At 37.7% G+C, this 25508-nt stretch overlaps 1 protein-coding gene across 5 annotated transcripts in view; it reads right to left on the reverse strand.

Annotated features, from left to right (window-relative positions):
• Positions 1-25508, reverse strand: part of VGLL3 (vestigial like family member 3) — a 58540-nt gene that overhangs the window by 24936 nt on the left and 8096 nt on the right. For 2 of the 5 annotated variants that reach the window (XM_061432360.1, XM_061432541.1), the window contains exons 2-3: positions 21225-21507; positions 9976-10509 (exon numbers count right to left, since the gene is read on the reverse strand). In XM_061432360.1, coding sequence (XP_061288344.1) covers positions 9976-10509; positions 21225-21507 — 817 coding nt within the window. Of the gene's footprint in view, positions 1-9975; positions 10510-21224; positions 21511-25508 lie in introns of all 5 variants that reach the window. The other 3 variants (XM_061432272.1, XM_061432454.1, XM_061432611.1) reach the window with 2 other exon arrangements.

Consider the following 25508-nt stretch of genomic DNA (forward strand, 5'->3'; position numbering starts at 1 on the left):
GGGCTACAATCTGTGGGGTCACAAGATTCGGACACGACTGAGCGACTAAGCACAGCACCGCATATATATGTATAAATATATATACATATGTATAAATATAAATATAACTATAAAGTTATACATACAAATATATGTAGTTTACAGGTCTTATACCACAAAAAATTCAGAAAACTAAGGTGATTTTACTCATAATATTTTCAGACACAAAGTGTCTGTGAAGAATTAAAAAAAAAGATAAGGTCATTTGTGAACTTCTCACTTCCCTATTGTTGTCCAATGCTCCCTATCCACTACCACAATTTAGGAGTTCAAAAATATTTTTTCCAGGTTTCTTTCTTAACAGAGTATACCTATACCCAAGTTAATCAAGCCCATCGGTATGAAACTCTCTTCAGAAATAATTTGCTACATGCCTCAAAATTTGTGAGAATACTAGAAAAGTAGTTTCCTGAGTTTTCCTGGAAAATTTCATAACTCCCATTTAGCAAGAAATTTTCATATCTATTAACTATTGCAGTTACAGTTTTTCTCTGTCTAGGAGGAACTCTGTCCCATTCTATCATAAGTAATCTTGATTTCAATATCTGAAGGTATATTCATTATTGTCTGGAATATTCTGGAAAATTCAAAGGACAAAGGAGCCTGGCAGTCTATAGTCCATTGGGTCACAAAGAGCCAGAGACAACTGTATGCACACGCACAGACACAGACACACACACACACACACACACACACATCATGCTAAGTCGCTTCAGTTGTGTCTGACTCTTTGTGACCCCATGGACCATAGCCCTCCAGGCTCCTCTGTCCATGGGATTCTCAAGGCAGGAATACTGGAGTGGGTGGCCATCCCTCCTCAAGGGGATCTTCCAGACCCAAGGATTGAACACCTGTCACGTTAGTGCCTCCTGCACTGGCAGGTGGGTTCTTTACCACTAGTGCCACCCAAGGCTACACACACACAGTTAATGCTTATATGACAAAATGTTTGCGAAACCAGAAAGTACATAAATATATGTTAATTCTCTTTTATCTCCAGATTTCTTGAACCTGTGATATACTACAGAATATTATTGACTATTGTTTGGTTTATTAAATTTTAAGCTACCTAAATGAACATTAGCAAAAGAACATGTATGCCTCAACTCTAAGCTGTTTATGTATATTTTATATAGAATTATTGTGACACTCCTCAAAGTAAAAAAAAAAAAAAAAATTATAATGAAATTGGAGCTAAAATAACATGAGGGATGCTAAGAAAAATAAATCTGTGAATCTAGAGATGAAAACCATCTCAAGCCCTGAGCAGCTTGTGTTTACAGGAAAAAAGTCACAAAGCATGACTCTTTTTCCTTTCTGTAAATTTAAATACAGTGGATGAAATGGAACCTACAAATAAATTCAACTTTGTATTTCAGTAAAAAAAAAGACCTCATTAACAAATCTTACTTGAAAAATCAATTAAAACTGGCTGAAATATGCAACATTTTATGTCCTACATAAGAGAAATTGTTGTTAATAACAGAAAATATGACAGCATTTCCATAAGATGCATTTTTTGGTTATGGCCACTAAAAGATGAATTGTAAGTCAGAATTTACCTAATGTCATCATTAAAAAATCTGAGCATGATATTCTTGCATTCATATATACATATCTAATAATACATTGTATCAAAATCACAAATATTTCCACATTTAACTCTCTTCTTCCTGACATACAAAGGATATCATACAACACTCTGAGATTACTGAATTTAATCCTCCATATCCTGAGTCCTCTCTTCTTCAGTTTACCTTTCTAGGTATTTTCTTCAAACCCATCTACGCTTTCTAAACCATACCTCTTCACAGTAGCTACATGTTAGGTGAAAGTTACTAGCAGAAGTTGAAAACCACATGGCTTTTATGATGAAAAAACAGTAATAGCATTTCCCAAAGAGCATTCCATGAGAAGTTCGTAAGTATGCTAAAAACAAAATGTGCCCAAAAGAAAGTCAGGTGGAAGATCTCCTATTAAGCAAAATTTAAGATGTTTCTTTACTAAAGAATGTTTCTTTACTAAAGAATGGATAATAGCCTTTTATATACTAAACTGAGTTCTGATCTCAATGGGATGTACAGAGAAGGCAATGTTAACAAATTCATTTCACCAAAAATCTTTCTGTTTTTCAATTAAGCCTCTCATTACATTTAGAAACCACTGTTCCCAAGGAACCGAACCCAGTTCTGTGATTGCTAAGGAAAAGAGGAGAGTTTTATGTGAGATTTTGATAACAGCCTTTTGGTAAAGAAGGGTATTTTGCACAAGGAGGGAAGACAGAGATGCTCTATGATTATATCAACACACTGATCATTCCAAGAGATCTCTATGTAATATCCGTTCAACAGAGGGAGCAATAAGTGATAGCGAAAGTAGGGCCAGGGCAGGTTGAGGCAAAATTTAAGGATTTATGTGCTTGCATGCCCCAGAAAGTGAATATCTCTTTATATTCTGTGTTCCTCACCTTACCTTGGGCCCTTCAGAAAAGATGGACTATCTCTCCTTATTCTTAGAGAAGAATTTTGTCTACCAAACCTCAGAACTCTATTTTATTACTATATTACAATATTCTGTAATAAATATTTTAAAAATTAATTTTAATTAATTAAAAATTAATTACAGTTAAAGTATATTCTCTTTATATCTTTAAGAAATAGGTATCAAAATAAAGTGAGGTTCTCTCAACCCCACAGTTCTAGTATGTATGTACATACCCAAGAAAATTAAAAATATATGTTCACCCACAAACTTGTACATGAGTATCCATTACAGCACTATCCTTATTAGACAAAAAGTAGGAAAAAAAAATTGATATATAATTCACAAGATGTGGGGCATACGTGCATGCTAAGTCACTTCAGTCATGTTTGACTCTTTGTCACCCTATGGATAATAGCCCACTAAGCTCCTCTGTCCATGGAACTCTCCAGGCAAAAATACTGGAGTATGCTGCCATGCCTTCCTCCAGGAGATGTTCCCAACTGAGGGAAGGATCAAACCCATCTCTCTTATGTCTCCTGCGTTGGCAGGTGGGTTCTTCACTGTTAGCACCAACTGGGAAGCCCACACAATGTGGTCTATCCATACAATGGACTAATGTCTACCCCAAAAAGGAATGATGTTCTTATACATGCTACATGGACGAATCCTGAAAACCCAGGCTAAGGGAAAGGAGGCAGACAGAAACGACCACATACTGTATGACTCTCTATATATGAAATTTCCACAGTGAAAAAAACCCATAGGAACAGAAAGTAGATTAGTGATTTCCAGGGGATAGTGAAAGGAGGAAATTGGGACTGATTCCTTACAGTTATGGGTTTCTTGCGGAGGTAACAGACATGCTTTATAATTAGATATAGAGATACTTGTAGAACATCATCAACATACTAAAACCCACTGAATTGAAGGCTTTAACATGCTGAAGTATATGATAGGTGAAATACTGTTCGATAATAAATTTTTTAAAGCTAAAATGAGTGAGGGTCTGATCACTTTCTCTTTTGTAGCTAGAATTTATATTGTATCTATTATGTGCAGGGCACATCTTTTAAATGTTTAACTTCATTAACTTACTTAATCCTCAACACCATCCAATGAGACATATTTTAAAGATAAAAAATTAAAGGCACCAAGCAATTTAAAAATTTGCCCCAAATTCTGTAGCTAGCAAGGAACAGAGCTAAGCTTATAAAACCAGGCAGTTTCACTTCAAAGCTCATGTTGCACACAAATTACTAGCAGCAATGACCATTATATGTTGGGGTATATACTTTCAGGCACATACATGCATATGTATGTATATAGATAGATTAAAAAGTATTTGCATGGGACTATATATACTAGAGGTCAGCAAACTATAACCCATAGACCAAATCAGGCCCACCATCTGTTTGTACATAATCCATGAGCTAAGAATGGAAGACTGGATTTTAAATGGTTGAGAAAGAAGGAATGAAAAAACTAAGTATCATTTTCATTGACATACAAAAAGCAAACAAAATTCAAATTTCAGTGTCCATCAAAGATTAATTGGGCATAGGTACATCATTTATTCATTTTTTGTCTGTGGTAGCTTCTATATTATGAAAGCAAAGTTGAGAAGTGGCAACAAAAACAGTGTGATCCCCACAATGCATTAAATATTCCTATCGGGCCATTTACAGAAAAATTTTACTGACCCTTGGATTATACCATACAAGGTACTCTAAAACTTTCTTAGGTCACTAAGCATTACATAATATTCAACCTCCTAGTCATTCAATTTCATTAAATGACTGCAAAATAAAAATGTACCTATGATTATTAAACCTCTTCCCTCCTGAGGAAATAAGTGTATCCTTTACCACATACCTTTCAAAAAGTGGTTGGATTAGTTTATTTGCCTCCTAATGTGAAAATGACCTACACTTTGGTGGCCTAAGAACCTAGACTTTGGAAAGTTTCATCCCTATATCACCTGAATGCAGGCTCTTTTCACAGCTGCTCAGTAACCACCTGATATAGATGTTGAGTTCTGAGCTGTTTTGCATGGCATGGTTAGGTCAACCTTGCACAGATTATGTACAGGGACTCTCTTTCTTTTCAACAATCTTACCTTTTCCAGCTTGGGCTTATGATATAGAAACTTCTGTTCTTTAACAAGTAGTTAGATAAGTGGAAGAGTAGCTACTGCCCTTCTGTTGTCCCTCTTTGTGGATACTGGGGACTGCCAGATCCCTCTGTATCCTGTGTTGAGATATTCATTTTCTTGATGTTCACAGCATAGAGCCTTCAGTTGTCTCTCTCTGGGAATTGCCTTCAGCTGAACAAGGCCACCTTGCCTAGTGTACTGACTATTTTTCCAAGGGCAAATACACACAGTAACTGATCAAAGTGAGAACATAAAAGTCCATCCACCTTGACTTAAGGCAGGATAATTTTAAAAAGTCATCCCAGCTCCAGAACTCCCTGTAGAATCCATTAAGTTTCAGTTGAACTTATTCATTGTGAGACTTCTCCTGGTTAATTCTTCTCTTGTCCTGAGAACAATACTACACAAATTTTCTACAAGCAAAATTGTGTCTTAGAGTCTGTTTCTTGGGGAAACTGACTGAAAACACTTCTAACCCTTCCTAAAAGAAGAGAGATTCGATATTTGATACGATGCCTGAGTTTAGGAGAGGAAAATGAGTCCTGAAGGCTTCATCCCTTCCATCCTCTCTTTTTGGGATCAGACCTCACATGAAGGGAGAGGCATGCTCCTTCTGCTACCTGTGTAAGGTAAGGCATGCCTCGGTTTATACTTTTCTGTGGCAAACCTGACCAATCATTATCTCTTTTCACAGTAACAAGGCTCTAAATTGTGTGACAAGGAAGATGTCTATGGGACTCTTCTTTGAAGAGAATATTTTGGTAGGATGGGATCTACCAGAATCTAAATTTAAATGAAGATTCTAGGAAGCTCAATTGTAGTAGTAAGCCTAATTTAAGATCTCTAATTTGGCCTAAATTTGTACTGATGCAATGGCTCAGTGGGTTTGATCCCTGGGTCAGCAGATCCTCTGAAGGAGGAAATGGCAACCCACGGAAATATTCTTGCCTGGAAAATCTCATGGACAGAGGAGCCAGGCAAGCTACAATCCATGGGGTCACAAAGAGTCGGACACGACTGTGTGACTAAACACACACAGGTGATAATTATGCTATGATTTTACCTTTATCTTCTTGATTCCCTTGTCTTTGTTCAACTGGGTTAAACTTATGGATAGGAATGACTCATGATCATCATCCTAAACCCACAATGACAAAGAGGAGCACTACATATGTCCTATAGGTAAATCTTCATTCCTTAATATTAATCATTTACAGTCTAATATAACAGTTTTAATCAATAGTTTCATTCACCTACATAAAAAGGCAGATGCTACCCCAGCAATGCCTTAGTTTGGGGCAGATTTGGGGTCAAATATAGCTTGGGCATTTGAGATTTAGGAAGATGTTTTCAAATAGGAAAACCGAGCCATTTCCTTATTAGTAACTGAACTGGAGAAGATCCATCTTAGATTTAGTTTAAGAATTACAAGCAATTATATATATATATATATATATATATATATAATTTTAATATATTATTATATAATATATAATAATAAAATGTGTTATTTATATTTTTTATTTATTATAATATATAAATTAATATAGTATATATATTTATTATAATATAAATATATATAATATCTCTGGCAATATCTTATATAGTGGATACTCAATACATATTAATTCATAGCTCAGCATTAAGAACTATTATATAATATATCCACATGGGTTCTCTCTAGATTCTTTATAGAGAATGAAAATCTTCTCCTACTTCCTGAAGGTAGGAGGATGACTTTTCATTCCAAAGAGATTATTTCAAGCCAAAATTCTAAACAATGAGTCAGTGAATCAGGCTCACATCAAAATTAACAAGTACAAAAGTAGGTAATCAGTGACAGAAACAGAAAGCAAAGGCAATCACATCTACTTCTGGAAAGCTTATATCCCTGAAAAGTTCACATGTTAAATCTTATCCCTCAATGTAATGGTATTTAGAGGTGAGGCCCTCAGAAGGAGATTAAGTCATGAAGGTAGAGTCTTCATGAATGTGATTAATGTCCTTATAAATGAGAGTGCAGAGAACTCATTTGTCCCTTCCACCTCAAATAAGGACACATTGAAAAGAAAGTCTCTATGATTCAGGAAGTGGGCCCTCACCAGACACTGAATGTGTTGGCATCTTGGTCTTAGATTTCCCAGAGAACTAACTGTGAGAACTAAATATTTGTTGTTAACCACACCCAGTATATAGTATTCTGCTGAAGCAGCCCAAACTAAGAAAGAAGAGAATGTTCCTTTTGCTTCTAAAAGCATTATTAACCTTGGCCACACAGGTTCTGGGAAATTGAGAGCCTCCAGAGACTGACTGCCAATGATGGTAGCTAACTCACTGGGACTCTCATTCTATCTGGCCCAAGGCATCGAATGACTCAAGAGTTCATACTACTAGTATGTGGCAAAGGATGGAGGCAAACCTGTGGTGGTTATCTGCATCACATTCTCTTCTTACATAGAGGAAGAACCAAGTTCTTGCCTGATAGTTTAGAAAAGCAGCTTGAACCCAAAGACTAAACAGGAAGCAGAGATTGGAGACATTAGGCAATGACCAACATCGAAAAGCTTAGTGGAGAACCAGTTAATCAAGATAAGGATGTTCTACTTAGGTTAGGATGAACATAAATGGATGCTGAGCATTTGTTGCTCTGTGGAGTTCTCTGCTGTGAATTGGCATTCAGATTTAAAATCCTGTACACTAAGAATATACTAAAGAGACAGGAATATCAGATCACCTTACCTGCCTCCTGAGAAACCTGTACGCAGGACAAGAAGTAATAGAAGCAGACATGGAACAATGAATTGGTTCAAAATTGGGAAAGGAATACATCAAGGCTATACATTATATGCAGAGTATATTATGCAGGGTATATTATGTGAAATGCCCGACTGGATAAATCACAGCTGGAATCAAGATTGCTGAGAGAAATATCAACAACCTCAGATGTGCAGATGATCCCATGCTAATGGCAGAAAGGAAAGAGGAGCTAAATAGTGTCTTGATGAATGTAAAAGAGAAGAGTGAAAAAGCTGGCTTAAAACTCAACATTCGAAAAACTATGATCTTGGCATCTGGTCCCATCACTTCATGGCAAATAGATGGGGAAACACCTATGGAAACAATGACAGATTGTTTTTCTTGGGCTCCAAAATCACTGTGGAGAGTGACTGCAGTGATGAAATTCAAAAACACTTGCTCCTTGTAAGAAAAGCTATGACAAATCTAGACAACATATCAAAAATCTAGGCAGAGACATCACTTTGCCAACAAAGGTCCATATATCAAAGTTATGGTTTTTCCAGTAGTCATGTACAGATTAGATGTGAGTGTTGAACCATAAAGAAGTGTGTGCTGTGCTAAGTCGCTTCAGTCTTGTCCTACTCTTTGTGATCCTATAGCCTGCCAAGCTCCTCTGTCCATGAAATTCTTTAGGCAAGAATACTGGAGTGTATTGCCATTTCCTCCTTCAGGGTATCTTCCCAATCCAGGGATCAAACCTGTCTTTTATGTCTCCAGCATTGGCAGGCAGGTTCTTTATGACTAGTGCTCCCTGGGAAGCCCAGACCATAAAGAAGACTGAGTGCCAAAGAATTGATCCTTTCAAATTGTTGTGCTGGAGAAGAATTTAGAGTCCCTTGGACTGCAAGGAGTTCAAGCCAGTCAATCCTAAAGAAAATCAACCCTGAATACTCATTGGAAGGACCGATGCTGAAGCTGAAGTTCTAACACTTTTGCCACCTGATGCAAAGAGCCAACCCATTGGAAAAGACTCTGATGATCTGAAAGATGCAGCACAAGAGGAGAAGGAGGCAGCAGAGATGGTTAAATAGTATCACTGACTCAATGGATATGAGTTTGAGCAAACTCTAGGAGATAGTAAAGGACAGGAAAGCTTGGTGTGCTGCAGTTCATGGAGTCACAAAGAGTTGGACATGACTGAGCAACTGAACAACACATGAAGAATAAGGAAGGACTGATGCTGAAGGTTCCAATATTTTGGCTACTTGGTGGGAAGAGCTGACACACTGGAAAAGACCCTATGATGTGAAGATCAAAGGCAAAAGGAGTAGGGGGTGGCAGATGATATGGTTAGCATAACTGACTCAATGGACAAGAATTTGAGGAAACTCAGAGAGGTAGTGGAGGACAGAGGAACTTACATGCTGCAGTCCATAGTGTCGCAAAGAGTCAGACATGACTCAGTGACTGAACACCACCACTAAGAGGAAAACTAAGGAACACTATGAAAAGAGTGAGTTTTCTCATTTCCAGGGAAAATAAGGAAATAATTAAAACTTATAAAAAATTTAAAAGTGTGTTTCCTTAAACCTCTGGAAAGAAAGCCCTAATTTTTCACAAGGATTCTCAGAAAAGAACCTGGGATTAGAGGTGGTGGTGGCTATCTTTAGAATGTAGTTTCTGGGGATATAATCACTGACTTGATTTGTTTTTTAGCCTCTAATGTTTGTGATTTTTCTGAACTTGGAACAAATAACACTATTAATATAAGTAGTCTGTTCAAAAAACCAAGCTCAAGCATTTAACACCATGGTTTTCAGACCTAGTGAATTCCAGAGAGGAGCTGAATGTCCTTTGAAGAAATATTTCCCTTACTGTTATTTTTTCCCCAAATCTGTTAAATATAAATTTTGGAGTAGTGTCTTAAGTTTGATGCTTTAAAATAAGAGAGAGGGAGAAAGGAAAGAGGAGGAAGAGGAAGGAAAGAAGGGAAGGAAGGAGGGAAATAACAAAAGACAAATGAAGAGGAACGAAAGGGGTAGGAAGAGAAGAGAAATCCATTCCTTTAAAATTCATTTCCTAATTCTTTTCAAAGACCATGATTATATTCCATGAATTGCATTTCAGAAAGTAGTTTGGTTTATAAATCATAAATAAGATCTGACAAAAAGGGAGAAGGGAAAATTACTGAAACATACTAGATCTGAATTGTCAGGCATTACACATCACCCTTAGAGAGTATGGAGACATGGGAGATTTAACCAATGTGCTTAAATCTTTGTAAACATAAGGTACCAGAGATTCCAATTCAAATACACAGATTACTAGCTTAAGAAATGGGAGAAAAGCTCTGAGACCTCTCTCAGGTAGTCACACCAGTTTCTGCAGGAATGCAGGAATTCTTGCAAAACGGTGAATTGAAAACCATATGGACAAAGCTTAACTTTCCTTGTAAGAGAAAAAAAAAATACTTCATAATGTTTAAAACACCCGCCATTCTCAGTGATTCGTTTCAGGCATTTTCCTTCGTTCTATAGAAAGGAGGAAATCGCCGGGCTCACCTGCATCAAAGCCCACACTAGGCACTAAGTCCACGGTTCCGTGAAAGGCTCCGGCCCACGCTGAGGTAGCGGTGGTGACTGTCGTTGGATCTGTCTTTGTGATGTCACACGGGGGCGCGGCAATCCTGGCCGCACGTACCGAGGGCATCAGCAGGGGCCCGTAAGGTGGATCCAGGGCGGAGCCCGCAGGAGGGTGGTGGTGATGGTGGTGGTGGTGGTGGTGGTGGCGGTGATGCACGTGCGGGGGGTGGTGCCGCATGTACACGTCGTGGACGTGCCCGTAGGACGGGCTCACCTGAGATGCCAGCGGGTAGTGCCAGGACTCCGACACTGGAGGTGGAGGGGCAGAGCCAGTCTGATGCAGCCCGTGTCCCGGCCAGGGGCTGGGGTCGGCGGCCGTAAAGTTGCCCGGGGGTGCAGTGACCTGGAAGTCAGGATGAACGCCCCCCAGACAGGGTGCGGGTGGGGGCTGGTAAGAGCTGGTCCAAAAGGAAGTCGGGAAACTAGTCCGCTGGCTTGAGAGAGCTGAGCTGTCTGAGAAGACAGAAAAATAACATTATTTACATAAGATTCAGTTCTGGGATAGACTTGCCTCTACTTGTCCAGTATTCTCAAGCAAGCTAATGAGTATGCACTCTTTTTCTCCCCACACGGAGGTGAATGATACCAGGTAATGATACCAGACACAGGTTTCTCGCCAAGCCAAGGCGCAGGGGCCCAGATGATGAATGAGTCCCTAGTGTTGCTGGCTTAGTTTAGGCGGTCACTGTCTAGGCTGAGGTGGACGAGTCTAGGACTGGAAAACTTCGCTTTCTCCTGGGTGTCTTAATGCAGTTAGGTCTGAGCAGAGGTCACGGGTACATACGTCACAGGTTAAAAAAAAAGGTTATGCCATGGACATGATTCAGGTAGATTGCAAATGATGTTTACCAACTTCTTTTAAAGGCAAATACAATTTTCACTCAAACTAACCATTTTAATGCCAAAACAAAGGGAAGTAAGATCATACTTAAGGATACTTGCCAGCACTCACTTTACATCAAGAAAGATGTATTCCCATTTAGTTTTTCTGTAGAGGTCTGGGAGTTTCTAGACTGAAAATAATAATAGTTTACATTTAATGTCAGTGACCCAGTACTGGATACAAGGCCAGGAGCTTTTCATGGGTTGATCTCATTGGGTCCACACTCCAAACTTATGAGGTAGTTACTGTTATTATCCGCATTTTAGAGATGTAGAAGCTGAGGCAAGGAATGGCTGTCACTCATCACAACTGTGCCTGCCACAAGTCAGCACACTTGTAACTATAACCTGAACACCTAGAATTTGGTGAAAATTCTGTGGAAATCATGAGTGGAGGAGATTCAGGTGGGTTATGGATTGGAGGAGATATTGAGAAGGGGGGAATGATATCAAAAAATAGCACTTGGAGATAAATAAGCAAGAGAGAGAACAATTCCAAGCTTTGCTTCAATTTATCCACTCAAAGTTCATGACATATTTATAGATGTCCTACTATGTGTGAAACATTGGGTGACTAGGGATGATTGGACAGATGCCATCTTCAGTCACATCTGGAAGGGAACAGAGAAATATATAGACATGAGCAATGTAACTTAGATTGTGTTCTCAGGAGGGGAAATACACAGACAGGGCATTGAAACTGGCTTAGAAAGTAACAGCACAAAAGGGTCAGGAGGGCTAGCCATAAGAAGAGTTAGGGAAGAGTGTTTTAGGCTAATGAAAAAGTGTGTGGAGAAAGGCCAGAATACACATACTTGCACAAAGCAGCATTTGAGGAATCAAAAAAGGACTCAGTGGGCAGATGGTGGCAAACATACTACGGTCCAAGAAGGACCCAGATGGGTATGGCCTTACAGTTCAGTTCAGTTCAGTTGCTCAGTCGTGTCCGACTCTTTGTGACCCCAGGGACTGCAGCATGCCAGGCCTCCCTGTCCATCACCAACTCCTGGAGTTTACTCAAACTCATGTCCATTGAGTTGGTGATGCCATCCAGCCATCTCATTCTCTGTCCTTCTCTTCTTCTGCCTTCAATCTTTCCCAGCATCAGGGTCTTTTCAAATGAGTCAGTTCTTTGCATCAGATGGCCAAAGTTTTGGAGCTTCAGCTTCAGCATCAGTCCTTCCAATGAACAATCAACACTGATTTCCTTTAGGATGGACGGGTTGGATCTTCTTGCAGTCTAAGGGACTCGCAAGAGTCTTCTCCAACACCATAGTTCAAAAGCATCAATTCTTCAGTGCTCAGCTTCCTTTATAGTCAAATTCTCAAATCCATACATGACTACTGGAAAAACCATAGCTTTGACTAGATGGACCTTTGTTGGCAAAGTAATGTCTCTGCTTTTTAATATACTGCCTAGGTTGGCTTTTCATAGCCTTACAAGCCATGCACTAAATATGGGTACTATCCTGAGGAGGTCCAGTGAGCTTAAAAAGAGTTTTGTTTTTACTTTTTAAATTAATTTTTATGGAGTATAGTTCCTAGGAAGGGTTATGGTAAGATCTGTGTTTAGAGAAATAGCTACTCCAGCCGTAGCCTGTTGCGTCCAGCACAGGTAACTGAGCAAGCCCTGGCCTGGGAGTCTGGAGAGCCCAGGTCGAGAGCTGGTATCCAGCAGTCATCCTCTCTTATTGTAGGACCCAAAGTGATCTGTTGCCTTGTTTGTGGCTTAGTGTCTTCCAATCAAATATAAGGCATTTGAGCTCATTTAATTCCAAATATCTTCTGGCCCCATGCTTCTAACCATTCTGTGACATGTCCTATGGATTATTTCTATCTATAAAGATAAGGTTGTTAGTACATTAGTTATGCATGTACAGTACAACAGCATTTTTATACTGGGCTCCACATAAAAGAACCTTGCTAGATATCTCCATGAAATGAAGGATATCCCAAGAAGTACTGTGAAATAAGTTTATATGAAAAAGTTTATGTGAAATAAAAGTTTCTGAAGTAAGAACGTGGACATGTCAGACATGTCCACATTCTTCATAAACTTTCAGGACATATTTTTTTTTTCTTTTAACCTCAGGGAAATTTTAAGTAACTTGACTCAACTTCCATATATGTACTTTGATGAACATAGTTAGGATATCACTGGGTTGTTTCAAATATTTTCTTTCTTTAGCTTCACTAAAGGCTAAGTCACTACACTGTAAGCTCTTCCTCTCTCTCCCCGTCAGCCTCACCGCAGAGCTATCATCCACCCCATCCACAGACAGACAACTTTTCAGTGTCTCAATTCAAGTCTCCCCCCAGCCCCTGCCCAGAATCTCTTTGGATCTCAAATCCTTGAGGAAACATAAATGATGATGATCTTGTAGAGGCAAAGGATGAAAAGCAAACTATTCTTCAAAGCTTCCAGCAGACCTGGCAAAGTTTTACTTGGATGACTTAGTTTTATCACAATCACAATCTATTAGAAAATAGCACTTAGAGTCAAGCCTACTGGCATTGGGCAAATGTGATCTATTTAGGCATTGTCCTCCTCTGACATATGAAACCTGGGTGCCAATGACAAGAAGGAAAATTGTGTAAGGTGTAGGAAGAAAATTCAATGTCAAGAATATTTCTATCATACTCACAGTGAAAGCAGTCAACATTTAAAGTTCAAAACTCATAGAAATATTCTACAAATGTCCATCATATATCCTCTTCCTGGGTGGCACTGGTAGTAAAGAACCTGCCTGCCAATGCAAGAGACACAAGCGACATGGGTTCAATCCCTGGGTCAGGAAGATCCCCTGGAGGAGGGCATGGCAACCCACTCTGGGTATTCTTGCCTGGAGAATCCCATGGATAGAAGAGCCTGGCAGGCTACAGTCCATGGGGTCGCAAACAGTCAGAAATGACTGAAGTGACTTAGCACTGCCATCATGTAACGCAAATTGAATTTTCTTCCTACACCTTACACAATTTCCCTTCTTGTCATTGGCACCCAGGTTTCATATGTCAGAGGAGGACAATGCCTAAATAGATCACATTTGGCAAAACTAATACAATTATGTAAAGTTTAAAAATAAAAAAATAAAAAAACAAAAAAAAAACTCATGAAAGAGCTTGTAGAGGCTTCTTATATTACATAGTGCAGCTTTGCCGCCACCGACCTGCTCCTTTGCTCTCAGAGATCCAATCTTTGGTACCAAACGCTTCATTCTGCTCATAAGTTTTATCTCTTGTGGGACCAGAATCCCATAATAACAGCTGAACTCAACCCACAGGTGTGTGCCAGAGATAGAGTTCTCCTTATTAATATCTCCCATTAAAATGTCAAAAGTACAGAGAGTATATGCCATTTTCCTGGATGCTTTCCTTTTGTTTCTTTCATTCATGTCCATGGACCTAATATATGGTACAGATGTTTACACATTTTGGATATGCATGAAGAAATATAAATAATGAAAAAATTCCTTACAAAAATATTATCCTATTTATTACATATTGTATTGTGATTAGTGAACATGTTATCATTGAAAGTAGAAGTCTGTTCTAAAAAACACACCCCATAAAGGCTGAACAAAGCTTTAGAATGTGCCAGGGAAAAATCAAATTAGAAGCAACTTTAGTACTTTGCCAGTCAGTGTGTCTCCTGAGATTAACATAAAGTTTGCAGAGATCAATGCAGTGTTTTGAAAAAATAATGTTGCATTCTACAAATAAATGAAAAGATATTGAATTGAAAATATGTTTATAGGCAAGTCTACATTTCAAAATCACTATCTGGTATCTTGATTGTTTAAAAAGAAATTCTTGATACAAAGAAACAGATGATATTCTTTGTTTCATGCCTGGGAATCAGTATGCTTATTTCATATGTATGTAAATTTTTTTCATTACATGACTCTTTGCTTACAAGTATTTAATCACAGCCACATTTTTTGGATGAAAAAGCTTATGAAAAACTGCACACAGTATTTCCACGCAATATTACTTTTCAGCAATTCAGAACTATGTGATATTAACACTCTATGGTGACTTTGGGCTCAATGACAGTATTTGGATGACGTTCACACTGAGTCTAACACGTACAAAATGTCTAGATATACTTTGGTTCAGTTTGCATTTGGGATTAGAAAATACACACAAACATACATACCCTATTTCTAAACAACAACAAAAAGGAAAAAAAATAAATTGTCTAATAAACCTACCCAATGCATACCCAGTAATCTCACTGGTGTGATTTTTAACAGAAATATCTCTGAGAGACATAAAAGAGCTTAACATGGTACTTTTCAATTTCACAGTAGCTGGGATATGTTTTACATTAACGTTCAGTTTCTCTGAAAAAAATCTAAAGGTAAATATTTTATGCAAGAGAAAATTAAACAATTTAAAAAAATATTTTATTAATTTTGGAAAAAAAAGAAAGTATTAGCCCTTCAGTCATGTGAACTCTTTGTGACCCCATGGACTGGGGACCGCCAGACTCCTCTGTCCATAGAATTCTCCACGCAAGATTACTGGAGTGAACAGCCATTCCCTTCTCCAGGGGATCTACACAACCGAGGGATCGAACCCAGGTCTCTGGCATTGCAGACAGATTCTTTATTGTCTGAGCCACCAAAAATGAAGACTATATTAAAATGAAAAATGGGTTTCTAAGATCTTAAAAGGTCAGGAAGCAACAGTTAGAACTGGACATGGAACAACAGACTGGTTCCAAATAGGAAAAGGAGTATGTCAAGGCTGTATATTGTCACCCTGCTTATTTAACTTATATGCAGAGTACATCATGAGAAACGCTGGGCTGGAGGAAGCAGAAGCTGGAATGAAGATTGCCAGGAGAAATATCAATAACCTCAGATATGCAGATGACACCACCCTTATGGCAGCAAGTGAAGAGGAACTAAAAAGCCTTTTGACGAAAGTGAAAGAGGAGAGTGAAAAAGTTGGCTTACAGCTCAACATTCAGAAAACTAAGATCATTGCATCTGGTCCCATCACTTCATGGCAAATAGATGGGGAAACAGTGGAAACAGTGTCAGACTTTATTTTTCTGGGCTCCAAAATCACTGCAGATGGTGACTGCAGCCATGAAATTAAAAGACGCTTACTCCTTGGAAGGAAACTTATGACCAACCTAGATAGCATATTCAAAAGCAGAGACATTACTTTGCCAACAAAGGTCCGTCTAGTCAAGACTATGGTTTTTCCAGTGGTCATGTATGGATGTGAGAGTTGGACTGTGAAGAAAGCTGAGCACTGAAGAATTGATGCTTTTGAACTGTAGTGTTGGAGAAGACTCTTGAGAGTCCCTTGGACTGCAAGGAGATCCAACCAGTCCATCCTAAAGGAGATCAGTCCTGGGTGTTCATTGGAAGGACTGATGTTGAAGCTGAAACTCCAATACTTTGATCACCTGATGCAAAGAGTTGACTCATTGGAAAAGACTCTGATGCTGGGAGGGATTGGGGGCAGGAGGAGAAGGGGATGACAGAGGACGAGATGGCTGGATGGCATTACCAACTTGATGGACATGAGTTTGAGTAAACTTGGGGAGTTGGTGATGGACAGGGAGGCCTGGCATGCTGTGATTCATGGGGTCACAAAGACTTGGACACTACTGAGCGACTGAACTGAACTGAAGATCTTAAAAATTTCCAGAAAACATATGCTTTGAATTAATACTGACTGAAAACATCCATGCTAAAAGATAATATTTACCTTTTTAATTAACCTTAGTGAAAAGCAATGTTTCTCCATTCTCAGTCTACAATTTTGTTCCTCTTGTTCTACTTTCTATAAAAATAAATTTTGTGGTCAGAGGTGAACCGATATGTGTTCCAGTGTTACCTGTCACTCAGTAATTAAGCATTACTATTATGTACAAAGATTGAACTCCATTTATTTTGTTCTAGAGTTGCTCAAAATAGTCCTTGTGACTCTAAAATGAGAATTTCATGGGGTGCTATCAGATGCCCATAATCCCTGAAGGCAAGTAACTGAGATAAACCAGGCCTCAATTTTCTCCAAAGTGTTTATTTTAAACTTCCCCACAGTAATCACTTCCAATGGCCTCCTGGAGAGGCTGCTCAACTCTCTCCTTCCCTGTGTCAGCTGACCCAAGAGACAGGCCCTCCTTACCCTTCTTTATTTTTGCTCTCTGAGTTTAGTGCTCATTTTGAGAGATCTTTCTTATGAGAACGTTGCTCCAAGAAGATACTGTGTAGATCAATTATGCAGAATATATTTACTTTGCAATCATAAAAAGAAAAAATAATATCAAGTTTACCATTCAGCATAGTTTTTAAGTCAGTGATCTATTTGGCTATGTCTTGACTTAACTACTCCCTTTTCCTACACACACAAACACACACATACACACTTTCTGTAATAAAACTTAAGCACTGAAATCAGGGAATAGATATATTTGAAGTTGATGTTTCTATTTGGATGGGATGAGACAATCAGATTCATTAGGTTTTCTTAACTGAGAAGCCCTATATAATCCATTAGAAGATATAGTGGGAGAAGAGGTAGTTCATGTGATGTTGTGCCTAATAAAGGACAAATATTTCCTTTGGAAAGGACAGGAAAAGTCACAAAACATCTAGAGAGGACTTTCCTAAGTCCATCAAGATACAAGCTCAAAGTATGACCACGATTCCATCATTAGCTGACACTCTATCACTTGCCTGAAGATTTACTGTGGAAATATATTCGGCAATCAAACACAATTCAATTTTAAATTCCTTTGAAGCACTACAGCACTTGTGTAGCACTGTAAAAAAAAAAACCCTCATGCCATAAATTAGACCCTTTAATTTAATACAGCTGGTCAACAGCTCCTCATAAAGTATTACTGCCATGGCCATCAAAATTGTCAATAGCCTTCCGTATCTAGTATGTTCAAGACACTGTGCTTTTTGTCAGGAATACAAACTTCCAGAAAACAATGTTTCTGAATAAAGATAGAAGGTTGGTTTTCTGTGTGCCAAATGAGTGAAAACTTACTTAAGAAAGAAAAGTCATCTGACCTTCAGTTAATGCCTTGCATCAAGCCCTATGCTAAATTATTCATATATATCATCAAAAAATCTTTACAACAACAACAGGAGATGAGTAATAATACACACATATTATAGTTGAAGCTACTCTCAGAGATACTTTGAGCATCGAGGATAACATTGCCACCAAGCAATAATAAGGTCCAATTTTGAACCCCAAACAAACATAATCCAACCAAAGACAGCATTATGCAAACTGGTGTTGCTTTGGCAGTTAATGTTTGAAGCAACTCTCTTCACCAGATATGGGAATCCCTATTACATTTTTCTATAACATAGTCACCAAATTCTTAATTTTATGTTGGAAATTTCCTATGAATCTTATTCAACTTATGTACACTTAACTAAAAACACCAATTCACAACTATGACAAAGTTTTATTTATAATTGGATAGTAAGTAATACATTTGAAATCACAACTTCATGGAGAAACACAACAATCCCTTAATTCAAGTCCCTTATTTTATAAATAAAACTGTACCCAAAGATTTCTTACAACTTATTACTATAAATTCTCTATTAAGGACTTTTTTGTTTTCTTATCCTGGGTACATAGTATGAATTTGGTTCATTTAATTTAATCACTTGATCATTCAATTTATATTCCATATTTTTCATATAGAAGTGCATTATCCTGAGTATTGGGGAAATGATGTGAGATAACTAAACAGGACACATATAGTCTTAGCTGAAGAGGGAGAGATGAAGATTGAAAAGCATGCTATGCTTGCCTGTGCTATTCTGATAAACTAACTTACAAAGCTCTAAAAATTCTGGTCTCTACCTACACCTTTTCCTTTCACTCCACTTACACCAGCATTTTGACTTCTCATTGAACATTCAAGTTCAGTCCTTCCTCAGATCCTTTGCACTGTCTTCAGTAATCTTCCTCTAGATATCTGTGTGATGAGAAGCACTCTTATTTACTTTGGGTATGTACTGAAATAAAAATCTTAGACCATCTATTGTCACCCTAAATAAAACAAGGTAAAACAATACCTTGCATCTCAATATATTGATATATTTACTGTCTGTCTCTTCTACTAGAAAGCTTCATGAGTGTACAAGCTTAGACTCTCCTGTCCACTGATATATTCCCACTACCTAGAACATAGCAGGACCTTAATAAATATCTGCTGCATAAGTCAATGTCAATGAATGAAACAGGAGACAGATTTGTAGGCCAAATTCAAGATAACGCCAAGAAAATTCTAATAATACTAAAACACTACCATTATCCACCCTTTCGATGCTAAAATTTGACATCTTTCTAAAGGTCCTCTCCATTAAGTCAGGCAGATTATGGGAAAACAATGAATTGTAGCGTTGTTACATTTACGCAACACTTCACTTAAAACTACTCTGGTTATGATACTTTAGACAATCACTCTTACATCTATTTGTAATTTGGAATTTTCATTCCTATATTCCAAGTTCAGTGGTCACTGGGCTGCATATGTCAGTATGCTAAAAGAATTAGGCATTGCATTTTCCCCTGGAGAAGGGAATGGCATCCCACTCCAGTATTCTTGCCTGGAGAATTTCATGGACAGAGGAACCTGGCAGACTATAGTCCACGGGGTTGCATAAAGTCAGACACAACTGAGTGACTGACAGTTTCACTCACTTTCCCAGGACTGGCTGTCATGATAGCATTTATTATTGATATATCAAACACTTTATTAAAGCCAGCTAGGTCACTGAACTTTTCCTAATTTCACCCTCCATGGTTTTAAAAAGTATTCACAATGTGCTATCTAATAGGACATCACTGGTTCTATTAGCATCTTAGTGTTCGAATGACTAAGTTTCTTTGGTAAGTCCATAGTTATTAATCAAGTAAGCAATATGCTTCCCAATTCACCTTGTCGAGGTCTAGGTCACTTGAGTGTGGATTCCACCTTCCTCTTTAGAGTCTCTGTGTATATTAACATTTTCATATTTACTAGAAGGAAGGAGAAAAGAAGGGAGGGATGGTGAAAGGATAGAATGAGGGGAAGAGGAGGAAAGGAAAGGAAAAGCAGGCAGACAGGCAAGTACGAACCCTTCTACTGATGCTGAGAAGGAAGCGGCCACACATCACCTCTCACCCGCCCCTAACACAGGTGTCCAGCCTTTCCTCATCACAGGATAGCCTGGGGCACTTGTTACAGTAACTCCCAGAGCCTCCTTCTGGACCCTCTGTCTGATTCAAAGGTCTGAGTTAGGAGGTGGCAATCTGTGATTTTCACAGCACTAGATCTACAACTATCAAACCTGAGCCTGCACCTGAATCCCTGGGAGGGCCGGTTAAAACATAGGTTACTCTACCTCTGAGTTGCTGATTCAGTGGGTCTGGGGCTTAGCCCAAGAATTTGCATATCTAACTAGTTCCCTTGCGACGCTCATGTTCCCAGTCCTGGAAACCACACTTTGAGAACCATTTCACTAGATTCTTCTTGGAACCAGGTGAGTTCAGAAGAAAAGTTCATAATGCATTTCTCTAAAAGGATCATTGGAATGATGGATTGTTTTTTCTCTAATGTTGTAATTATCTCAATTAAGTTGTCACCTGATCATTTTCTGTGAGTCAGAAATAAGATTTGAACACACTTCTGTGACCTCTATGGAGAGGGAAATAAAGGAGAAGAAGCCCAATCTATTGCTTTGCTTTACTGAGGTTAAAAAAAAAAAAAAAAAGCAGAAATCAGGCAGATACAGTCACTGATATCTGTTTTGTACACTACAAAGAGTTAACATCACAACAGAGTGGGACAGAGTAAGCCATCAAGCAAACACAGAAGGCTTTCAAAGTCTGTATTCCTGGGGCAGACTCAGATCTCTGCTATGTCACCACATAGCACCTAGTGGAATGAGCAAGAGCTAATTTTTAAACGCTGATCCAGGCACGCCCATTATTTAGAGATCCAAATTGGGCCATCAGGGCTTAAGGAATGGTGCTTCGCAGCTCAGTCCTGCCACTATAAACTCAGGCCGGTTGCATCACTACTTTCCATGAGGAATTTAAGGGGTGTGACTGCATCCTTTCCAACCCTGCATTCCACATGTGACAAAACTGATCCAGCTGTTTGTCTGAAAGAAATTCCTTGCTGTCCTTAAAAATTAAAAAGCGAGTGGATATCCGTCCTCCAGGGGCAGGTCTCCAGCTGGAACCTGGTACAGACGGTTGCGAAACACAGCCAGTGGCCTGGAGAGCATCTGCTCTGGAATTCTTACCTCGCCATAAGGGGGTTAGCCCCATCTTGCTTTTTGAAATGGCAGATTCTTGATGAAGGGTGCTGGCTTGGCCCAAAGCTCTTGAGAAGTGTTCATCCACTACTGACCCAATGTCTCCCTGGAAATAAGTGAAAAGGACACAGCGAGAGTTAAGGTACTCCATCTCGGCAGGCTGGTCTTTCTCCTCCTCCTCCTCATCCTCCTCCTCCTCCTCCTCCTCCTCTTGTTTGCTGGGAAGGGTGACTTCCAGAGAGTCCTGCATCTTGCTGTATACCGCTAACTTCTTCTGGGATGGAATAAACAAAACACAGTATCAAAGACAGTTTGTAAAAAAAATTTAAAAAGCATTAACTAGTTAACTGTTCACTTAAAAAAAAAAAAAAGACTCTAAATATTAACATATGTTCGCAAACTGATTCTTCTTCATTTGCTTTACTCCATCTCCCCCACCCCCTTCCCCAAACCGGCTTTCTGCTTCCCACCCTGAAAAAAAGACGGTTATTTCAGATTTGGTGGGGAAAAAAATGTCCTTTATCCCATGGCATATTCTCAGACTGTGAAAGGCAGTTGTGTTTTGTTTTTTTTTTTAACCTAGATATACCAAAAGAAGGAATTTTTAAAAAAGAAAGTGACAGATCCCTTCCACTTTTGTTCCCATTTTCTATTTTAAAGATTTAATGTACAGCAACATTATAGTTCAGGATGGGGAGGAATAGAGAAGGAGGCCTCACTGCCTGGGGGAGGGGTGGAGAAGAAAAGAGCTTTTCATAAATGAAATACACTAAAATAAAAACAGGAATGTAGCATCTTATAAAAGGATTTGGCAGATGTGCTGAACTCATTTCTCAAAAATCAAACTAAAATGACAAAATAAGCCTGTGTGAAGATCCATTTTGCATGGAACATATTTTTTAGATGTTCCACTTACCACCATTATCATAAAAGGAGGGGAAAAAGGTATTATGATGACTTACTGAAAATAATACAAGTACTAGCAATGGCTACTATGGCTTTCAAAGTGAAAAACACTTGATAATTTTAAAATATTTTCAAAATAACATAATCACAGCTATAGACATAGTTTATATTATGACTGACACTCATATTTATTACCCCATTTAATCTTTATAATCCTACAACAAACATTGTTATTATTGTTTTATTATTTTTTTTATTTTTATTATTGTTATTATTATTGTTACTATTTTGACCTTGCAAAAGGTCACAGAATGTACAAGTGTGGGCCCAGAATGAATACAAAAAATATACAGATGTACTTGTGCGTGTGCACGTGTGTCAGAGGAGGCCAGGGAAGGATATGTAGTGTGGAAAAAAATCACCAAAATGTCATGTTTTGTATTCTTTTTCTGGGTGGTAGGCTTGTAGTTGTTATTTTCTTATTCCTGCTTTCCAATATTTCCAAATATTTTCCATCAAGTACCTATCGCTTTTATAATCAACAATTTTACTATATATATAAAAAGATAATGCTACAAAATTATAAAATTCATTATTTTAATGACAAAATGAGCATCCTACCATCTGTATACCTACAAAACCTGACCATTTGTTATACCATTGTTCTTATTTCAGAGAAAAATGGATGCTGGAAAGTGAATGTGAGTAGATAAGAAGTGAATCATTCTAGAATATCAGTAAGCATAGATTGTCAAATGTTATCGAAACACATAACCCAGACTCTTAATGTTTCTAATGGTAAATACTAGCTTCAAAATCTATAGCCACAGATTATAAACGTATCATTCAAAAAACTGAACCCTTTTCCCTAGCAATGAATATGTTGTTCTTATGTGAGGTAGGCTCTGAAATGTTCAGGCACATTACAAGCTGTTGGTTATTATTTAGGGCTATTATATATACGTGTGTGTGTGTGTGTACCTACATATTCATACATACATACATATATATTCCTTTTTATTTAAAATTTGTTTCAGTAGGGTTATCGATTCATGATGAATAGAAAATTCATTCCCTGTGAGTGAACATGCCTTGCTGATTAATAAGTGATTGGTAATGACTGAGTGGTTACAAAATTCTTACAATCTGTTTTGCATAGATTTGAACATGTTTATGTTTAACTTCAATAATAAAAACACCATAGTAACATGTTATATATAAAATGAGAATATTGAACTAACTGACCTCTAAACTTACTCCTGACTATAAATTCCATTATGAAGTTAAACGAATAGTATAATTTCTTGATGGCACTCTCTATTCACACGTGCATTTACCGAAGTTATACGGTTTTAAGCAAATGCACACACTCTGCCGAATTCTCAGGCATGTTAGAAAGAAGCACTGTTTTTATATGGGGAAAAAAATTAAAACTACTACAGAGTGGCTTCACTGCCACAAGTGTTCAGTGTTATCCATTAAATCGCTTTCTTCCTCTCTGTTAACGTTCAGCACAGAATCAGTTTGTGAGAGTCAGGCTTTGCATCTCCTTGTTTCATTTGTTTAACATTTATTCTTTAAATGAAAGAATGGCTGGCTACGTTAATTATCCAAAGAAAGGCAAGTGTTTATTTTATCCCAATTAGCAACTGACATTTAAATAAAATAAGTTATATGTGAAAGACTTAACTGCAAATCAAATACAAATGTAGCTTCCATTTGTATGCAAATATAACATAGTATTATGATCAATAATGATGATAATAAAATATCTTAATTTTTACATTGCTGGCAGTTGAATTTAAACTATACATTTTCAGTCTATTAAAGATTGCACAATTTTCTAACTGCTATATAATTTCATGCTATTCTTTTTTGCCCAATTGTTAAGTGATTGGATACAAATAAACTAATCTAAAATTTACACATTTTTCACTATGAAATGGGAAAAGATAAGCAAAATCTTCCATTGTATCAAAATACCTTTTATCTGTCAATTCTCTGTCAATGGATGCATTGATTCTCTATAATCTTTATATTTCCTATATATAATATACATATATATATATGGTTTTATATAAATATATATTGGAATATTCCTTTCAAATACACACAATACTACATAAATATCTATATTATATGCTTTTATTTAAATACACTTGGATAATTGTAAAATAATTATTTTTTCTCTCTCCTAGCTTTTTGGGGCAGATCTTCTACTAATTAAATGAATTTGCTGGAGACTATCAAACAAATAGAATAGAAAAGGAGCCTATGATTTATTGACCAATGGACAAGACATAAAGCATATTTATTGTCACTTCTTTCACTTTTTTTGAGATAGAGTTGTATAAATTTTCACTAATTTTAGTGAACCAATTAAATATTTACATTTACAACACAAGCACATTTATGACCTCACCATCAACATCACTGGTTAAAATAAGAATTCTAAAGTATCTGATTAGCCAGATAGCTTCCTAAAATGCCAACACTGAACTTACACACATTTCTTGAACATTAAGTGTGATCATGAGGAAAATGGGAACACAAAATTAAAACAGCAATTGATTCACATGCTGACATTCACACCTTTCTAATCTTCCTTCCCATTGATTCTTAAGCCCTGACTACCTTCTGTTATCTGTTCTTCTGTGACTATAAATCAATTCTTTGCCTTCAAAAACAAAAAAATCTAAGTATGTTACTTATATACGCTGTTGGCATATTCTATATTTACTTGGTGTATGCTCCTTGGAATGAAACTTCCCTAGCATGATCTTTGTTCTTGAAAAGAATATACAAAATTCAAAATGTTGAAAATAAATCTCAAATCATCAGAACCTAGATAGATTTCCTGAATCAAGGCTGAAAGGCAATGTGGTTCATATTTTTCTTAAAATGCACTATCACTCCCTAAAAATAGCCCAGTCTGTCAGAAGTATTCATGCTTTTCTTACTAGACACTTAAGAATTGTTAACAAAAATAAGTCATCAGAAGGAATTTCAAAGACTACAAGTTGGCTTATTGAATGTACCCCTCATGGCAGAATGATAACAAGTTTTCTTCAGGTAAAATAACCCTCAGTTAGATGAAACAATGACTGAGCTAACAGCCACAAAGTTAGAATTAACTTTGAAAGACTTGAAAGCAGCAGTGTGAAGGAAGTCTGGCTAGGCAGTGCAAACCATACCAAACCACCTCACAGACTGCCATCAGGCACAACAGAGACAAACTCACACAGGAATGTGCCGGAGAAAGGATTTGTCTGACAAGAGAAAGGCTTCCATGTCAGGAGCCAAATACCACTAAGTCCCCAAGGCTTAAGCCTACAAATGCCAAATGATTACTGTGCGTATGTGGAA

This window comes from Bos javanicus, chromosome 1 (assembly GCF_032452875.1).
Source record: "Bos javanicus breed banteng chromosome 1, ARS-OSU_banteng_1.0, whole genome shotgun sequence".
Taxonomy (NCBI): Eukaryota; Metazoa; Chordata; class Mammalia; order Artiodactyla; family Bovidae; genus Bos; species Bos javanicus.